The 17,891-nt window shown below is 43.2% G+C and overlaps 1 protein-coding gene across 1 annotated transcript in view; it reads right to left on the bottom strand.

The window, feature by feature from the left end:
• Positions 1–3,604: 3,604 nt before the first annotated feature.
• The window catches only part of LOC124556779 (pro-neuropeptide Y-like), a 47,527-nt gene continuing 33,240 nt past the window's right edge, over positions 3,605–17,891 (bottom strand). The window contains exons 2-3 of the mRNA XM_047130787.1: positions 9,997–10,198; positions 3,605–3,850 (exon numbers count right to left, since the gene is read on the bottom strand). Coding sequence (XP_046986743.1) covers positions 3,745–3,850; positions 9,997–10,190 — 300 coding nt within the window. The 5' untranslated portion in view covers positions 10,191–10,198 and the 3' untranslated portion in view covers positions 3,605–3,744. The remainder of the gene's footprint in view (positions 3,851–9,996; positions 10,199–17,891) is intronic.

Raw genomic sequence — 17,891 nt, 5'->3', positions numbered from 1 at the left:
AAGCTATACCCACCCCCCACACAATGAGATGATCTATGGCCGATCTGTCACTAATATATAACGATTTTGACTTTTCCAGGAATGCAGCGGCTGCAGCAGACCGTGATACATCGCCATGGCCTGCCACGGTATTGATGCATGATACCCACACTAACAAACCCAACCTTGCATGAATTATCGCAGCTAGTAAGCCACTATTGCTCTTACTACCCATCCCACAGAGGTTTTTTGACCTCGGTACAAGCCTTGGCACTTGTTTCCCCTCTGATCTTCAAATTGCTACCGTCATTCGCGTTTCGTCCACAATCTATCACCTGTTGGACCATGTTAATGCGTAATCTTACCCAGACACACCGATAACATCATAGCCCAGCATCCTGTGATCCACTGATTAGGCAAGTAACATGTTGACCGAGGTGACAGTAGAACTTTCGGTTTGGTCACCACGTTGGTGCGGGCGTGGAGGGGCCCCATCTCTATTTTTTCTGGAGCAGCAGTTCCGTCCGCCGCCGCCGCCGCATCAGGATAGTAGAGGCAACAGCAGCTTCAACGAGTGGCCAGCCATCACCACGGAGACTTCGCAACCTCAAAGTGGCAACTAGGAGCCTGCGCACTCTTACATTCGTAAAAGACGACTCAACGCTACGAATGTACTCAGAACCATCTTCAGCGATAAACGTCCGTCTATTGTTAGACTCTCAGCACTGATGGGAATCTGAACTGGACAGACTTTAGTGTTTTTTTTGTCACAGGTTAAATAACTAACTAAGACTATAGTAATTCATCAGATTAAGAAGATCTTAAATTTTGTATCGTGATTATCACTAATTTGCCATTGAACAATGAGTGTGCCTTGTTTTTATTACTGTGTGTTAGAATAAAGTGTCTATCGCTATCTGGGAAACTTGCCTCGAGTTCAGAATTGGCAGCAGTTCACCACAGTATTTACCATAATATACACTGGGCTACACAGTTCCGTGTAAAACACTTCAAGGGCGAGTTATAGTTAATGAAGAGAGTAAAGAAGGCGTGGAAGCCATTATAATTCACCAAGAATCCGTGAAATGAGTGTTTTGATAATAGGCAGTGGCTGCATACGGAGTGATATGTGTATACGTGCCCTCAACGTGGAACTGCGACTGAGCAGATCTGGAGAGATGACATGCTGAACATTGCACCTTGAATGTGATTATTCCATCCTAATTGTTGACAACGTTCGACCACACAGGTCTTCTCTTGAGGTGAATATGTCCCACACCAAGCAACTTCAGCATGAAGTGACCATCACCGTCATCTGATACGAATCCTCTAGGGCCTGTTCAAACGGCTCTGAGCACTATGGGACTTAACATCAGAGGTCATCAGTCCCCTAGCACACAGAACTACTTAAACCAAACTAACTTAAGGACATCACACACAGCCATACCCGAAGCAGGGATTCGAACCTGCGAACGTAGCAGTCACGCGGTTCCGGACTGAAGCGCTTAGAACCGCTCGGCCACCACGGCCGGCTCTAGGGCCTGTCTGAAACACACTCTAAGATAAAAAAAAGGAGGCACCATAAAGGAATAATCTGAATGTGACGAAAATCGGTAGATGTGATGTCCAGGTACAGACATACAAATAATTACAATTTCAGAAAAATTGGATGATTAATTCGAAAGAAAGAGTTCCACAAACTGAGCAAGTCAATAACGTGTTGGTCCAACCCTGGTCTCTATGTAAACAGTTATTCGGCTTGACATTGACTGATCGAGTTGTTGGATGTCCTCCTGTGAGTTGTCGTGCCAAATCCTGTCCAACTGGCGTGTTGGATTGTAAAAACTCCGAGCTGCTTGGAATTGAGGGCCCTGCCCATAATACTCCAAACGTTCTCAATTGGGGAGAGAAACTGCGACCTTGCTGGTCAAGGTAGGATTTGACAAACAGTAGAAGCTGTCACCGTGTACTGACGGGTATTATCTTGGTGAAATGTAAGAGGATGGCATGCCATGAAGGGCAATGGAACGGGATGCAGAATATCATTGACATACCGCTGTGCTTTAAGGGTGAGCGATTGATAAGCAAAGGGGTTCTGCTGTGAAAAGAAATGGCGCCCCAGACCATCACCCACGGCTGTCGGGCCTGAGTGAGGCTTGTCATCGACAGTTCCTGTTTCTCTGTATCTCCTCCATGTCCGAACAACATCGCTTTGGTTCACTCCAAGACGCCCTGTCACTTCCCTTGTTGAGAGCCCTCCCAAGCACAAAGTAACAACGCGGACGCGATCGAACCGCAGTATTGACCGTCTAGGTATGGTTGAACTGTAGACAACACAAGCCGTGTATCTCCTTCCTGGCGGAATGACTGGAACTGATTGGCTGTCGGACCCCCTCCGTCTAATAGGTGCTGCTTATGCACGGTTGTTTACATCTTTGGGCGGGTTTAGTGACATCTCCGACAGTCAAAAGGACTGTGTCTGTGATGCAATACCTGTTGTGGTTGGCAGGAGAGCCAACACCGTGTTACTAAAGGAAGCCGAAAGGCACGCGTTTTAGCTCACGCAGGCTGGCGTGAGGTCTGGAATAGGACAAGGAAATTAGAATTTAGAAAAAAACGGACGTAGCTGGTGGCATACTTAACTTTAATCCATTAATGGTGAACGTCGCTCTTGACGTTATATGATTCACAGTATCAATAGTAACTGGTAATGGCGCTTTGCTAGGACGTAGCAAATGACGTAGCTGAAGGCTATGTTAACTATCGTCTCGGCAAATGAGAGCGTATTTTGTCAGTGAACCATCGCTAGCAAAGTCGGTTGTACAACTGGGGCGTGTGCTAGGAAGTCCCTCTAGACCTGCCGTGTGGCGGCGCTCGGTCTGCAATCACTGATAGTGGCGACACGCGGGTCCGACGTATACTAACGGACAGCGGCCGTTTTAAAGGCTACCACCTAGCAAGTGTGGTGTCTGGCGGTGACCCCACAATACCCACACTCAAGTCTATCTTCAGGAGTTTTGGCAACCGGGGTGATGCAAAACTGTTTTTGTTGTGTGTAATTTGTTAAACTGAATTTCGCCACAACCAACAACTGAATGAAGGAACACAGATACAGAGAGAAAATTGAACGTTGGCTTTTCTGGGATGCAACCATGCAGTCTGTCCTTTCTTGCCAAATCCAGGGCACAGTCTGTAATAAAAAAACAGTCGGCTGGTCGTCTTGCTGCTCTTACCTGCTAGATTTGCAGTCAAAAGGGACACCCGAAAACTGCATTGATAATTGTCGATTTTGTAAATGTTAGTTGCATTGACAGATTTATACCATTCTGTATCGGCAGTCGTATCATACAGCTCCAATGAAAAAAATGCTTCACATTAAATTCTGCGGAAACAATTTATTTATAAATTGCCTTGTAGTATGTTTGAGTGTATTGAAATGTAAATGAATGCTCTTATGAGGTACTGTACTTTTCGTCTCTCGTGGATACATCTACGAACTAGTGTAGGTGATGTCTGGGGAGTCAAAAGAGCAACATTGTGCTTTCCGAGTTGTGGAAAATAATAAGAGGTATAAAGACGTGAACTTAAAATGTACGTTTAATGTGCATTTTCTTGAGATATGTAAGAACAATGTGATTCGCACAGATCAATTACGAATAAATGCGTACACAAACAAAAGATTACGGTGACAATTATGGGACGAACTGGCAGGTAAAACGTGAGAAGTGAGGCGGAGACTGCGTCTACTGGTGGTGTGCGGGCTGCTCACTCGTCGTACTGGAACAGCTGCTCGTAGGCGTCCGGCGGAGGAAGCGGCAGCCGGCTGGCCGCTCGGAAGGCCGCCGCCGCCGCCGACCCGCGCTTGCCGAACCTGCTGCCAGACACAATACGCTTAGTCACTTCACTCCGTCTCTCATAGTACTCTCCGTTCTGAAGGCAACGTAGCCTGGAGACGCTATGTAGCGTTCAGTTTGCACGTCTGCAGGTTCGAGGATTTATAAGTTACGAATGTGATGTATTGCACATAAATAAAGGGTATTGTACGATTATACGATTCCCAAACAATTTCTGGAAGTACCGGGTGGTCAAGAAGTCAGTAAAAATTTGAAAACTGAATAAATCACGGAATAATGTAGGTAGAGAGGTACAAATTGACACACATGCTTGGAATGACTTGGGGTTTTATTAAAACCAAAACAATACAAAAGTTCAAAAAATGTCCGACAGATGGCTCTTCATCTGATCAGAATAGCAATAATTAGCGTAACAAAGTAAGACAAAGCAAAGATGATGTTCTTCAGAGGAAATGCTCAATGCGTCCACCATCATTCCTCAGCAATAGCTGTAGTCGAGGAATAATGTTGTGAACAGCACTGTAAAGCATGTCCGGAGTTATGGTGAGGCATTGGCGTCGGGTGTTGTCTTTCAGCATCCCTAGAGATGTCGGTCGATCACGATACACTTGCGACTTCAGGTAACCCCAAAGCCAATAATCGGACGGACTGAGGTCTGGGGACCTGGGAGGTCAAGCATGACGAAAGTGGCGGCTGAGCACACGATCATCACCGATCTTTCACGCGTCTGGCAATACTTTTTTTTTTGTTCTAATAAAACCCCATGTCATTCCAAGCGTGTGTGTCAATTTTTACCTCTCTATCTACATTATTCCGTGGTTTATTAAGTTTTCAAATTTATACTGACTTTTTGATCACCCGGTATTTGTTGTATCCGGGAAGTGCGGAAAACAAAGACTGGGGGTGTGAATGGAAAAACAAATTTAATCTCTCAATGGAAATTCACACGTCTCAATACAGACACTGTCAGGCAGAATTGTACACTGAGTCCCTATCACAATCGTACAACACTGTAGCATGGGAGTCTCCATAGATAGGTCCGTAGTAACGAGCGGTGGGTCTGAACATTTCGAGAGGCTGCAGTCCAACTTCGCACTGCGATCCATGGACGGGTGTGCGCTTTTAACTAGTGCGGGCTCGCAGGAGCACACAGGCTGCCGGTGAGCTCGTGACGGCATGGCAAGGTGTGATTGGCCTGTAGTCGGTAGGCTTCTATTTTCCGTATGCACGCCGACTGGCGATGCTGGGATTATCGTGGAAACGGCTAAGGCCAGGCCGCGCCTGCGCTGTTAAGTGACGCTGGTGCCGCCGCCTATCGGCTGTGAGCTGAAAGCCGTGAGTTGGTAGCACGCTTTCGTATGAATCAGTTGCACAACGATTGGGATTCACGATATCCAGTTTTATGGCGCTATACGATAAGCTCGCTGATTCGGAAAAAGCGTATGGGGCCTGAATATGGCAAAATGAATTGCCGAAACTGGTTGCGTTCGAAGTAAAATAAAATAACCTAAAGTATACGGCAGTTGGTAAAGTTTATTGAATTGAAAAGTACGTACTGCCCGATGTCCCCTGGCCATAATGAACCGACAGAGAGAACGACATATGTTTTCCACCTGCTGTCAGAGGGTAAGAAAATCTGTGATAGAGAGTCTGTTGTTGCAAATGTCAATTTTAACTTTTAATGTGTTTCTGTATCGCGATCCATATGTAATAACCCTGGAAGATAGTCTTCAGTATGGTTATGACATACTAATTTTATTACCGAGCGAGGTGGCGCAGTGGTTAGCACACTGGACTCGCATTCGGGAGGACGACGGTTCAATCCCGTCTCCGGCCATCCTGATTTAGGTTTTCCGTGATTTCCCTAAATCGTTTCAGGCAAATGCCGGGATGGTTCCTTTGAAAGGGCACGGCCGATTTCCTTCCCAATCCTTCTCTAACCCGAGCTTGCGCTCCGTCTCTAATGACCTCGTTGTCGACGGGACGTTAAACACTAACCACCACCACCACCACCACTAATTTTATTTTATTATGAATGTTAATGTAAAATTTTTTTTATAGATATTGCTTTTTGGTGTTTAATGTTCCCTTCATGTTTATGTAGTGTTTGACTCACACATTTTAACTGAATTACCACTGAACTGTCGGAGGTGACATTTACTCTGTGCTCGTACTCCACTCTCGATATTTAACATGTATTACAATATCTTTCTCGAATATTGTATGAAGTTTGACGACGATAATCTGTTAAAGTCTAATGATAACCTTGTAAAATGAAAACAAATTAACAAAATAAATTAAAACTGTAATACATACGCAGTGTTGTGCTCTTCTTTTATAATGATGTTGTTCTACTAAGAGCCGACGGAAGAATCAGTAAAAGTCTTTATTTGTTCTCATATGCTACGCGAGAGTGGATCGGTAGTTAAATAGTTTGAAACATTCTGCAGCGTAGACATGTAAATGTGGGTGCTGATAAATGAATGGGTCTTCTGCCACCGTAGCCGAACGAATGCCGGCAAGGTAGCTCAGCGAGTTCAGTCAGGAGACTGGTCATGCTTCGAAAAAATGTCATCGATAAAGTGGGCAGTGTAGACAGCTGCCATGTGGAGGACGCTCAGCTTCGTGACGTCACCTGAGAAGCCTCATGACTGACAAGGGTACCGCGCCTGCGCATTACACCATTTCGTCCAGATTTATGGTATATCTAGGGCTTGGCCAAAAATGAAAGTGACAGAACTGGGAGCTCCAGACTGAAAAACTCTTTAAAAAATGGCTTTTTGGCGCGGGTCGGCATGAGCCATTTATACTCACGTAGTCTCCAGCCAGCGAATGGCCCGGCGGAAATCCTACAGAGTGATAATCTAGAGGCCATGGGCACTAGTTTTTTTATTTATTTTACTTTTGTTTTTATTTTATTTACTTATTTATTTTTTGTCGTGTGACTAGGGCCTCCCGCCAGGGAGACCTTTCGCCAGGTGCAAGTCTTTCGATTTGACGCCACTTCGGCGACTTGCGCGTCGATGAGGATGAAATGATGATGATTAGGACAACACAAAACCCAGTCCCTGAGGGGAGAAAATCTCCCACCCAGCCGTGAATGGAACCCGGGCCCTTAGGATTGACATTCTGTCGCGCTGACTACTCAGCTACCGGGGGCAGACATGAAATCCTATGAGCAGGAGGACAAATTTCTTCTGTTAACTGACTTTTGGTGAGGACAAACAAATCCACAATTATGCGATGAGATTTTTCAAGACAAAGAAAGACAACCATCGTGCAGCATTAAAGAGATTCACTCCAAGTGTACTCTCAAAGTGCAACCCTGCGACGCCTGTTTTTATCGTCAGCTAAAGAATTTAACGAAAAAGCTACAAAACTGCCATTATCTCATCGAGAGAGAACAAGAAAAGACCACATCCCTAGCAGACTGCATCAAAATACGTTCCATTGTACATCAGCAGCTATCCTCGCTCATATTTGATGAAGTGATGCGTCACGCGCAGTTTGCTGCCAAAATATGTGATGACAGGGAACCTTTCATGTCTTTGAACCGTATATATTTTTGTGTGGAAATTTTAAGACAATTACGTAACCGCAAAACTGCGGAATTAACAACGTGTGTAAGGTGCCGAGAAAATTACTGCTTTCCCAGTTTTAGACTGAATATCATCCCAACAACTGAGAACTGTGAACTTTAAAACAACAAAAGTACCTAACTTTATAAACGAAGTCCTCGTGCACGCCTTACAATCCCTTCCCGGAAATTTATTTGGATTCTCTAATTTTCCTTTACCCTTCCTTTACGTGCCTTTCATGAAAATATTAACAAATACAATACATCGAACATTATTTCGATTCATTTGCTGTGTGAGTAAAGTAAAATTTGAAAAAAAAGTTGTCGCAGATGGACTCGAACCCACGACCTTAGAACTATGGCTCTGTAGTGTTTCCGCTGTTTTTTATTCTCATTTTGTTCGTTTTTGTTCGTTGTATCTGCTAGGGGCGCACGTCGCAAGACACCCGTTTCAGTTCGTCGTTTATCCATTAACTCAGTTTTTTTATTACAGAGGGCAGCTAACCCTCTGACCGAACACGCTGAGTTACCGTGCCGGCAATGATGAGGAAACACAAACACACAGTTCCCGGGCAGAGAAAATCCCAAACCCGGTCGGGAATCGAACCTAGGACCCCGTCATCCAGAGCCAGCAATGCTAGCCACGAGACCACGAGCTGCGGACCGCTGGGCCGACAGCAGCCTTGAGAACACGCGAATGCAAATGGATCACCCCGCTCCGCGTGAAATATGTTATAATTTCTAAACGCTTGGCAGCCTGAAGTTCCCATCTCTGTAACTTCCATTTCTGGCCAAGCCCCGTATATGCCATGGACGAAATTAATTATGGCGAGAAGGCGGGGTCCTGTTGTGATTAGAAGCAGCACCTGGTCTATTAACCCTAAAACGGCTGGGAAAGTGGTGTGTTGACCACCGCATGCAAGGGACGCCATTGGCTAGTGGATGAGGCGTAGGGGGATTGGTGGAGAGGCGATTGTAACTCTATAGTATTCAACAAGACCGAGCAGTGTGGCGAATGACTATTAACTGAAGGCTCATTACTATTCACATACACTACTAGCCATTAAAATTGCTACACCATGAAGATGAAGTGCTACAGACGCGAAAGTTAACCGACAGGAAGAAGATACTGTGATATGCAAATGGTTAGCTTTTCAGAGCATTCGCACAAGGTTGGTGCCGTTGGCGACACCTACAACGTGCTGACATGAGGAAAGTTTCCCACCGATTTCTCATACAAACAGCTGTTGGTCGGCGTTGCCTGGTGAAACGTTCTTGTAATGCCTCGTGTAAGGAGGAGAAATTCGTACCATCACGTTTCCGACTTTGATAAAGGTCGGATTGTAGCCTATCGCGATTGCGGTTTATCGTATCGCGACATTGCTGCTCGCGTTGGTCGAGATCCAATGACTGTTAGCAGAATATGGAATCGGTGGGTTCAGAAGGGTAATACGGAACGCCGTGCTGGATCCAAACGGCCTCGTATCACTAGCAGTCGAGATGACAGACATCCGCATGGCTGTAACGGATCGTGCAGCCACGTCTCGATCCCTGGGTCAACAGATGGGGACGCTTGCAAGACAACAACCATCTGCACGAACAGTTCGACGACGTTTTCAGCAGCACGGACTATCAGCTCGGAGACCATGGCTGTGGTTACCCTCGACGCTGCATCACAGACAGGAGCGCCTGCTATGGTGTACTCAACGACGAACCTGGGTGCACGAATGGCAAAACGTCATTTTTTCGGATGAATCCAGGTTCTGTTTACATCATCATGATGGTCGCATCCGTGTTAGGCGTCATCGCAGTGAACGTACATTGGAAGCGTGTATTCGTCATCGCCATACTGGCGTATCACCCGGCGTGTTGATATGGGGTGCCATTGGTTACACGTCTCGGTCACATCTTGTTCGCATTGACGGGACTTTGAACAGTGGACGTTACATTTCAGATGTTTTACGACCCGTGGCTCTACCCTTCATTCGATCCCTGCGAAATCCTACATTTCAGCAGGATTATGTACGACCGCATGTTGCAGGTCCTGTACGGGCATTTCTGGATACAGAAAATGTTCGACTGCTGCCCTGGCCAGCACATTCTCCAGATCCCTCACCAACTGAAAACGTCTGGTCAATAGTGGCCGAGGAACTGGTTCGTCACACTACGCCAGTCACTACTGTTCATGAACTGTGGTATTTCCAGCTGTACCTGTACACGCCATCCAAGCTCTGCTTGACTCAATGTCCAGCCGTATCAAGGCCGTTATTACGGCCAAAGGTGGTTGTTCTGGGTACTGATTTCTCAGGATCAATGACGTGAAAATGTAATCACATGTCAGTTCTAGTATAATATATTTGTCCAATGAATACCCGTTTATCATCTACATTTCTTCGGGGTGTAGGAATTTTAATGGCCAGCAGTGTATTATGTCGCAACTGGTGAACTGAGACTGGAAGCTGTCGCTTGGAACGACTGGTGCTATAAAGTATAAGTTGTTTAACTAGTAAAGAACTAAACGTTTATTTCCACCCATTAGTTCCAGTCTTAGGCTCCTGTGAAACTGAGTACGTCTGTGGCACGCACCTGGGCCTGCCGAGAGAGGCGTAGAAGTCGCTCAGCTGGGTGAGGTAGTTGCGCAGCTCCTCGGGCGAGGTGAACATGGGCGGGCGCTCGGGTCGCTGCTGGCCTGCATCGGCGCCCGCGGGCAGCGGCTCGCTCAGCGGGGCCGTCGCCGCCAGCACCACCAGCGCTATCACCACCACGCGCACCAACGACATCTGGGATCCTGCAACACCCACACACACTCTGTACTTTACCTGGCTGGCTTGGAATCGGTAAGCCTGAAGTCAGCATTTCTTTCTGTCGCTGTATGACCTTTGTAGAGACAGCAGAGGGCAAGGACTTGGGAGAGCAGTTGAACGGAATGGACAGTGTCTTGAAAGGAGGGTATTAGATGAACATCAACAAAAGCAAAACGAGGATAATGGAATGTAGTCGAATTAAGTCGGGTGATGCTGAGGGAATTAGATTAGGAAATGAGACGCTTAAAGTAGTAAAGGAGTTTTGCTATTTTGGGAGCAAAATAACTGATGATGGTCGAAGTAGAGAGGATATAAAATGTATAGTGGCAATGATAAGGAAAGCGTTTCTGAAGAAGCGAAATTTGTTAACATCGAGTATAGAATTAAGTGTCAGGAAATCGTTTCTGAAAGTATTTGTACGGAGTGTAGCCATGTATGGAAGTGAAACGTGGACGACAAGTAGTTTGGACAAGAAGAGAATAGAAGCTTTCGAAATGTGGTGCTACAGAAGAATGCTGAAGATTAGATGGGTAGATCACATAACTAATGAGGAGGTATTGAATAGAATTGGGGAGAAGAGGAGTTTGTGGCACAACTTGTCAAGAAAAAGGGACCGGTTGGTAGGATATGTTCTGAAGCATCAGGGGATCATAAATTTAGCATTGGAGGGCAGCGTGGAGGGTAAAAATCATAGAGGGAGACCAAGAGATGAATACATCAAGCAGATTCAGAAGGATGTAGGTTGCAGTAATTACTGGGAGATGAAGAAGCTCGCACAGGATAGAGTAGCATGGAGAGCTGCATCAAACCAGTCTCAGGACTGAAGACCACCACAACAACAACATCTTTGTTACTCCACAACCTTTCTTAGCAGCTCATATGTGCCTTTTCAAAAAGATTCATTCGATTTCCCGAGACATTATCTTCTACACGAGTGAAGACAGAAACTTGGGACGGATTTTAACTCGCGCGTTGAAAGTAAATGTTCACTTCGGCGCCGGTTGGTGTGGTTGCCAGGAGGGTTTGAACTCACATTCTCCAGAGGCGAAGAACTATGATCGCCACATCAGAATTAGATAAACTAGACATTAATGAGGCTTTGAGACTAGTGATGACATTAATTAATTTTGAGTGTAATCTGATTCGTGATTTTTTGTGTGTTTTCAAAGGTTCAAACGCGTGTGAAATCTTATGGGACTTAACTGCTAAGGTCATCAGTCCCTAAGCTTACACACTACTTAACCTAAATTATCCTAAGGACAAACACACACATCCATGTCCGAGGGAGGACTTGAACCTCCGCCGGGACCAGCCGCACAGTCCATGACTGCAGCGCCTGAGACCGCTCGGCTAATTCTGCGCGGCTTTTGTGTGTTGTGGGGGCGAACAGAAGATACCAAATAGTCGGTAATGGCGCTTCAGTGTAGTGTCATTGTCCGTAGTTTTGCTAGTAGTAATTACACTTAGTTCAGAAGTTAGTACTTTTCGCCAAGGGAGCCCTCGTGCTAAAACTGAATGATCCTTGGGGTGTGAATACACCAGAGATGTGGCAGGGAAACAACCTAAACCTATTCTTCTGGCGAATATGAGGAACTAACGCAGCGTTGGCGTAGGCATCGGTGATAAACAGCCTAAAAACGAACAGTTATTCATCGGGTGCGATGATTCGATCCGAGTGTGGTTCTTCTGTATGTCATTCATGCTAGCACGCGTAGAGTTAGCTTTCGAAGTGCGTCAAGATGCATGAGAAACTTAGAATTAAACTGATTATAATGAACGTACAGTCTCAATCTATACAGTGATCATTTTAGTGGAACATCCTGCGTTAAGAACTCAGCTTAACCTAATGGAGCCCAAGATTTTTAATCTGAATGTGAAGAACATTGTCTTTTATTTTTCTTACTGATGTAAAAAGTAAAATAAGGGAACTGAAGAGTAATTTATCAGTGGCCGAGGAAAAGATCTTTGTGGTCGACATAAACGGACTGCCCCTATTGACCATGGCTTGTCAGAACACCGACAATCTTGTCGATTATAACAGTACTACTGATACTTGTGTTTCATATTACGACTCCTTGGCACAGAGCGTTATATTAATATGTGTTCCAGAATGACTTATTTAAATGCAAATTGTGTCCCGTTGTGAAAAGTATAATATCCCTCAGACCACTGTGAGCAAGAATGTTAAATTGTACAAGGAACTATGTGAGTTTCTGGATAAGAGATGATTCATTTCTATGTCTTCTGTTACATCTACAGTGAATTCATAATAAGGGACAGACGAGAAGTCTGGAACAGTTGTATAACAGTAGGACGAAAATCAGTCCCATGATCAAAGCAAGTTCGTGTTAATGGTATAAAAACACTAATTCTTCAGATGAAGAAATGCGTAACATAAGTAGTAGCGCAGCAGCAATCATGAGCTACTAACTTATAAGTTAATAAGTAATGTCCTTGGTCATATACGCACAATACATCACTGACATAGAGAATTTTTCCAGACAGATTAAAATATGCAATTGTTAAACTTCTTCATAAGGAAGGTGATAAGACAGACTTAAACAGTTATCTTCCAGTTTCTTTACTGACAACTTTTCCCAAAACACTCGAAAATATAAAATTCTCAAGAGTAGTCTCACACTTAAATGGAAACAGTTTACTTAATGTATCGTAGTTTCGATTCCAGAAGGGTTGTTCGACTGAGAATACTATTAATACATTCACTCATCCAGTAGTACTACCATTAAACAATAAAATGTCGCCAGTTAGTATTTTTTGTGATCTTTACAAGGCGCATAGTTGAGTAGATCATGTTACTCGCTCAGAAAAATTCATCTTTTATGTAGTTGATGGCTTTACACACAGTATGTTTGAAACATACGTAAAACATAATGCAAAAGGTTGTGCTGAATAAGTCAAACAATCTTGGAAGGGTATCGTTAGTGACAGGGGAGAAATCACGAAGGGCGTCCCTCAGGCACAAATTTTAGGTCCACTGTTGTTTTGTATATACGTGAATGACCTTACACTTACCGTTCAACAAGTAGACTTGGTACTTTTTGCAGACGGTACTAGTGTTATAAGAAATCTCATTAGAGAGAAATCAACAGAAGAGATGGTAAATGATATTTTCCAAAAAATTATAAAGTGTCTCTCAGAATATTGACGCTTCCTAAATTCTGAAAAAAACCACACTGTATTCAGTTCTGTACAGCAAACAGAGTCATATCAGCAACTGATGTAGAAAATGAGCAGGAGTCAGTAAATAGGATAGAATGCTGCAAATTACTGGCTGTACATATTGATGAAAACTTGAACAGGAAGAAGCATATTATACAACGTCTTTAACAGTTAAGATGAGTTACTTTTGTTCTTCCTATAATTGCTAACCTTAGAGGTCTTGACATATTTTGCTTATTTCCACTCAATAATGTCATAATTTTATGGAATAGCTTATCACATAGAAAGTACAAAAGCGAACGATAAGAATAAAGTGTGGTTTTCACCCACTCACGTCATGTAGGTACCTCGCGCACTGCACCGACACAATACACACATTCACTAAAAACATTGTTCAGAAATAATCCATCACAGTTTGATAAGAACAATGATGTCCATGCCTACAACAGTAGAGGGAAAAATAAGCTTTAATTGTCATTACTAAAGCTGTCAGTAGTTCAGAAAGGAGTTCGATATGCAGCAACAAAAATTTTAGATCATTTGCCCAATACCACAAAATATCTGATAGGTAGCAAAGCAAGTTTTAAATTTAACTTACAATCATTTCTCCCAGACAAGTCCTACTCTATTGACGAATTTATACTTAAAAACTGTTAGAAAAAAAAGCTTGTTTTTATGTGTAGTTGCACGAGTAGGACTAAAAACGTAATGTGATCATTAACGTTAACACTAATCATGCATACATATCCCGAAATCTGAGCGTTCCTCATCACTTCGATAAAAGAATCGTTCAAATGATTTATGGAACATGAACTAACAAACTGACTAAGTAAGGGTAGTGTACGTCTAACGGGTGCCTGAGCTTGCTGGGCTTCCGCATTATTGCAGAACATTCTTAGATATAACAAATACAACTGAAGCACGACGCGGCTCTTAAGCGTTCTCGAGGAATCGGGGTTGAAATTTTTGCGAGGTTTTTGAATACGAGCTAGCCCTTGAGTTGCGGCTTTAGCACATTAATGTTTGCAAAGTGTAAGTCTAGTCTTACTGAGTTCAAGTCATGTAATTTTTTTAGTCCTCTACCAAACACCTATATTGATACAACAGGGAAATCTTGTTTTGTGTCATGAAATCTTTCAAGATGAAAACAGACGAACAACGTATACATTCAGAACTATACAACCCAAAATGAAGACCGTTGTGTCAATCTTGCAATGTATACTTTTGTCGGTAAATCAAAAATTTTGTGAAGCGACTGGAGAATGCTTCTACATTGTTGCAGGGCCTGAGAGAAATATCAAATCTTGTAGCTTATGTTACTTTTCATTATCTGGTACTACATCAGTTGACAGCTCCTATGTTCGTATGTATGCTGAAAACACAGGGTTCGCAAAAAAAAAAAAAAAAAAAAAATTATTTGTGAACCGTCATTCTTTTTAGATATCAATGACGCATGTTTTCGACTATCATTATTAAAAATGAGAAGTGCGTGTCAAAAAGTGGTTTAGTGTCAGTCTGCGCTATGTTTTCCTACTCTTATGACACAAGGGGTGTTCAAAATGTTTTCGATTGTGGCGTTGCTGTAGCATATATGCACAACAGCGCGACTCCAACGCGGGTATGCAAGCATCGACTTGTAGGCATGGAAACTATTGGTCGCCCCTTAGAGATACCAGCGCAAATGCTGTCTACCTACCACAGAGAGGAAGAATCGTAAGTGAACTGCCACAAACGCGTTAACTGTTTTATACGCGCATGAATTTATTGATAAATAAGTGTTCATTTAATCACACTTTCTTAATTGTAGTTGATCCAATATTTCTTGTTAATGGGCTCTGAAAAGAACTGTTTCTGCTGGAAGTAAGTTTCAGAGGGAGAATTCTTCGTCATAATTGGAACTCAAAATATCTTGGTGTCAACCTGGACCGTACGCTACGCTTCAACCAACACCTTCCTAACTTAGCTCAAAAGTTGAGGACTCGAAACAACATCCTCCAAAAGCTATGCGGAACTACCTGGGGATCTTCAGCATCCACCCTGCGATCTTCAGCTCTGGGCTTGGTGTAGTCAAGTGCTGAGTATTGTGCACCTGTTTGGATGAACAGTCATCATACAAGGCTTGTTGACACCCAGCTGAATACGACAATGCGCATGATATCTGGCGCAATCAGATCTACTCCAGTTTATTGGCTTCCAGTGTTAACCGGTATAATGCCTCCTGATCTACGCAGATGTACTGCTCTTATGAGAGGATTCCACAAGATCTCCAGGAATTCTACCCAACCCGTGCAAAGTGACCTGCCACTTTTAAATCGTAGGAGACTGAAATCACGCCATCCAAATCTGTGCGATGCTGCTGAAATGGTCGCTAAGGATTTCAAACCTCTTGAAGAATGCAAAGGTCAGTCTAAAGCAGTGACAGATGTGCAACTGCATAACTTCTTCTCAGGTGCTAAACTTCCAAGTGGATTCGACCTACCACACAAGACCTGGACTACTCTCAACAGAATCCGTACCGGCCATGGCTGATGCAGGGATGCTCTCTTTAAGTGGAAGAAGCTGCCTAATCCAGCCTGTGACTGCGGGGCTCCATTCCAGACTGTTCACCACATTGTCAGTGAATGCAGGATTCGAGCCTTTCACGATGCTGAAGACGACTTCCTGCAAGCAGCGCCAGCTGCAGTGTACTGGCTTGCAGTTGCAAAGACAAATTTGTGTTTCTTGTGTGTCAATATGTACATATGTATACGTAATTTAATTTTATGATATGTCTATTAGCCATGCGCTAAATAATAATCTTAATTAAACCATCGACATGAATGTACCACAATAATTATTGTTATTCCCACCATTACTTTTCGAAGAAATATGATTCGATATGGTGATAGAAGTGTTTGGCGAGAGTTTATCAACAAAATGATGAGAATCGAATGCAGCACGGGCAGATTCTTAGTCTATTGCCTTAGACAGTAAAGTCCCTGCTCGGCGATTGCCGTTAATGTATGATACTCAAAAGCCTCGTAAAACTTTGAACATCGATTTCTTGGAAAGTCTTGAGAAGCCCATCATACTATAACAGCGCTCGTTCCATGTAAATACGTACTCCAGCGGTGCCAAACATGAGCAGAGTCGATTAACCTTTGGGCATATGTTTCCCTCGTTAGAAGTATCTCCGTTCTCTCGACCTCTCATTGGTAATTTAAGAACACGAAGTGTACGAAATTAATGAGAGAGGCAACAGCAATAGCTATAAGTACAATGTATATTTGTGCCAAATATCTCTATATCGAATGTGCAGCCAGATAAAGCAGTGCTTTTCCTACCGGTACATCCATTTGTATGCCACAAGCATCTTGAAATCAAAAGTAGAGGTAATTTCCATGAATACAGAGGATACCAAAGAGAATCACTAGATCTATTTTAAAAGAGCCAACTATCAAAACAGCGAATTACGGATACTATGATTACTCACTTTAAAAAGATGCAGGAGGAAAAATAGTTTTGTAAATGACGACTGAACTCAAGGCGCTATGGTAGCTCCAACTGAAACTGTGCGTGAAAATTAACTTCAGAGGAGCGTAGATGTTGTAATTTATATCAGGTGACAACACAAAAGCTATAACTTAGCGACAGCCGATACGGGGATTGTCGACGATGAATAGAACATAATATCTGGAGGTACTCTAGTTTGGAATTATGATAACTCGATAATTTTCAATTTGTTTACTAATATATTATAAGAAATAATTGTGATTGTCCCAGGTGTGATGTACTGAATACGTAGTGAGGTGAAAATGTACCCATATCATGCTTTAATAATCGCTGCAGGTAGCTCCATCCTAGCAGTCTGTCATCTATCATTGGCAACTGAAGAGCAGGAAGTGCTCGGAGTCGATAAGAGAGGCAACAGCGATATCACAACAGACGACATCGAGTATGCCACAAGTGCAGAGACGTTGTGTTTTTGATCACGTGTTTACAGGGCTTCTTATTTTTATAACTTTTAAGAAATCACAAAGAAAATAAGCATTTAAGGAGAAGACAATCACTTGCCTAATGATAGCACATTACTTCGCTATGATGTGTCTATAAAGTTAAGTGGCCATCATTTAGCGTTTAATTTTTGACTAGTCTTTCACACTGATTTCGTGAGTACTTTTAGTTCCAAAGCGTTTAGTAAATTATTGTCATTGGTACATTTCTCACGAATTTATCTTTTCCGCGGATGTTGTTTTGTAATTTGTTAGAAAATCTAATACACAACAGCTCAGTTTTAAATTCAGTCTTGCCTCACTACTATTCGAAGGTCCACCAATTGTTTTATAATGGAATGTACCGTTATCTCCAGCCTATAATCAGCAATGAAATCTGAGTACCAGCCATACATTTACGCACGAATCGCCAGTTGTTTTACTTCAATGAGATACTCCTACTTTTATGCTTGATCACAGTCTCGAGTGTTTCATCTGAAATTAGTTTTTAAAATCTTCTTCACGT

The sequence above is a fragment of the Schistocerca americana genome, chromosome X (genome assembly GCF_021461395.2).
Source record: "Schistocerca americana isolate TAMUIC-IGC-003095 chromosome X, iqSchAmer2.1, whole genome shotgun sequence".
NCBI lineage: Eukaryota > Metazoa > Arthropoda > Insecta > Orthoptera > Acrididae > Schistocerca > Schistocerca americana.
The sequence above is the reverse complement of the archived record's forward strand: the minus strand, read 5'-3'. Positions and strand labels throughout refer to the sequence as shown.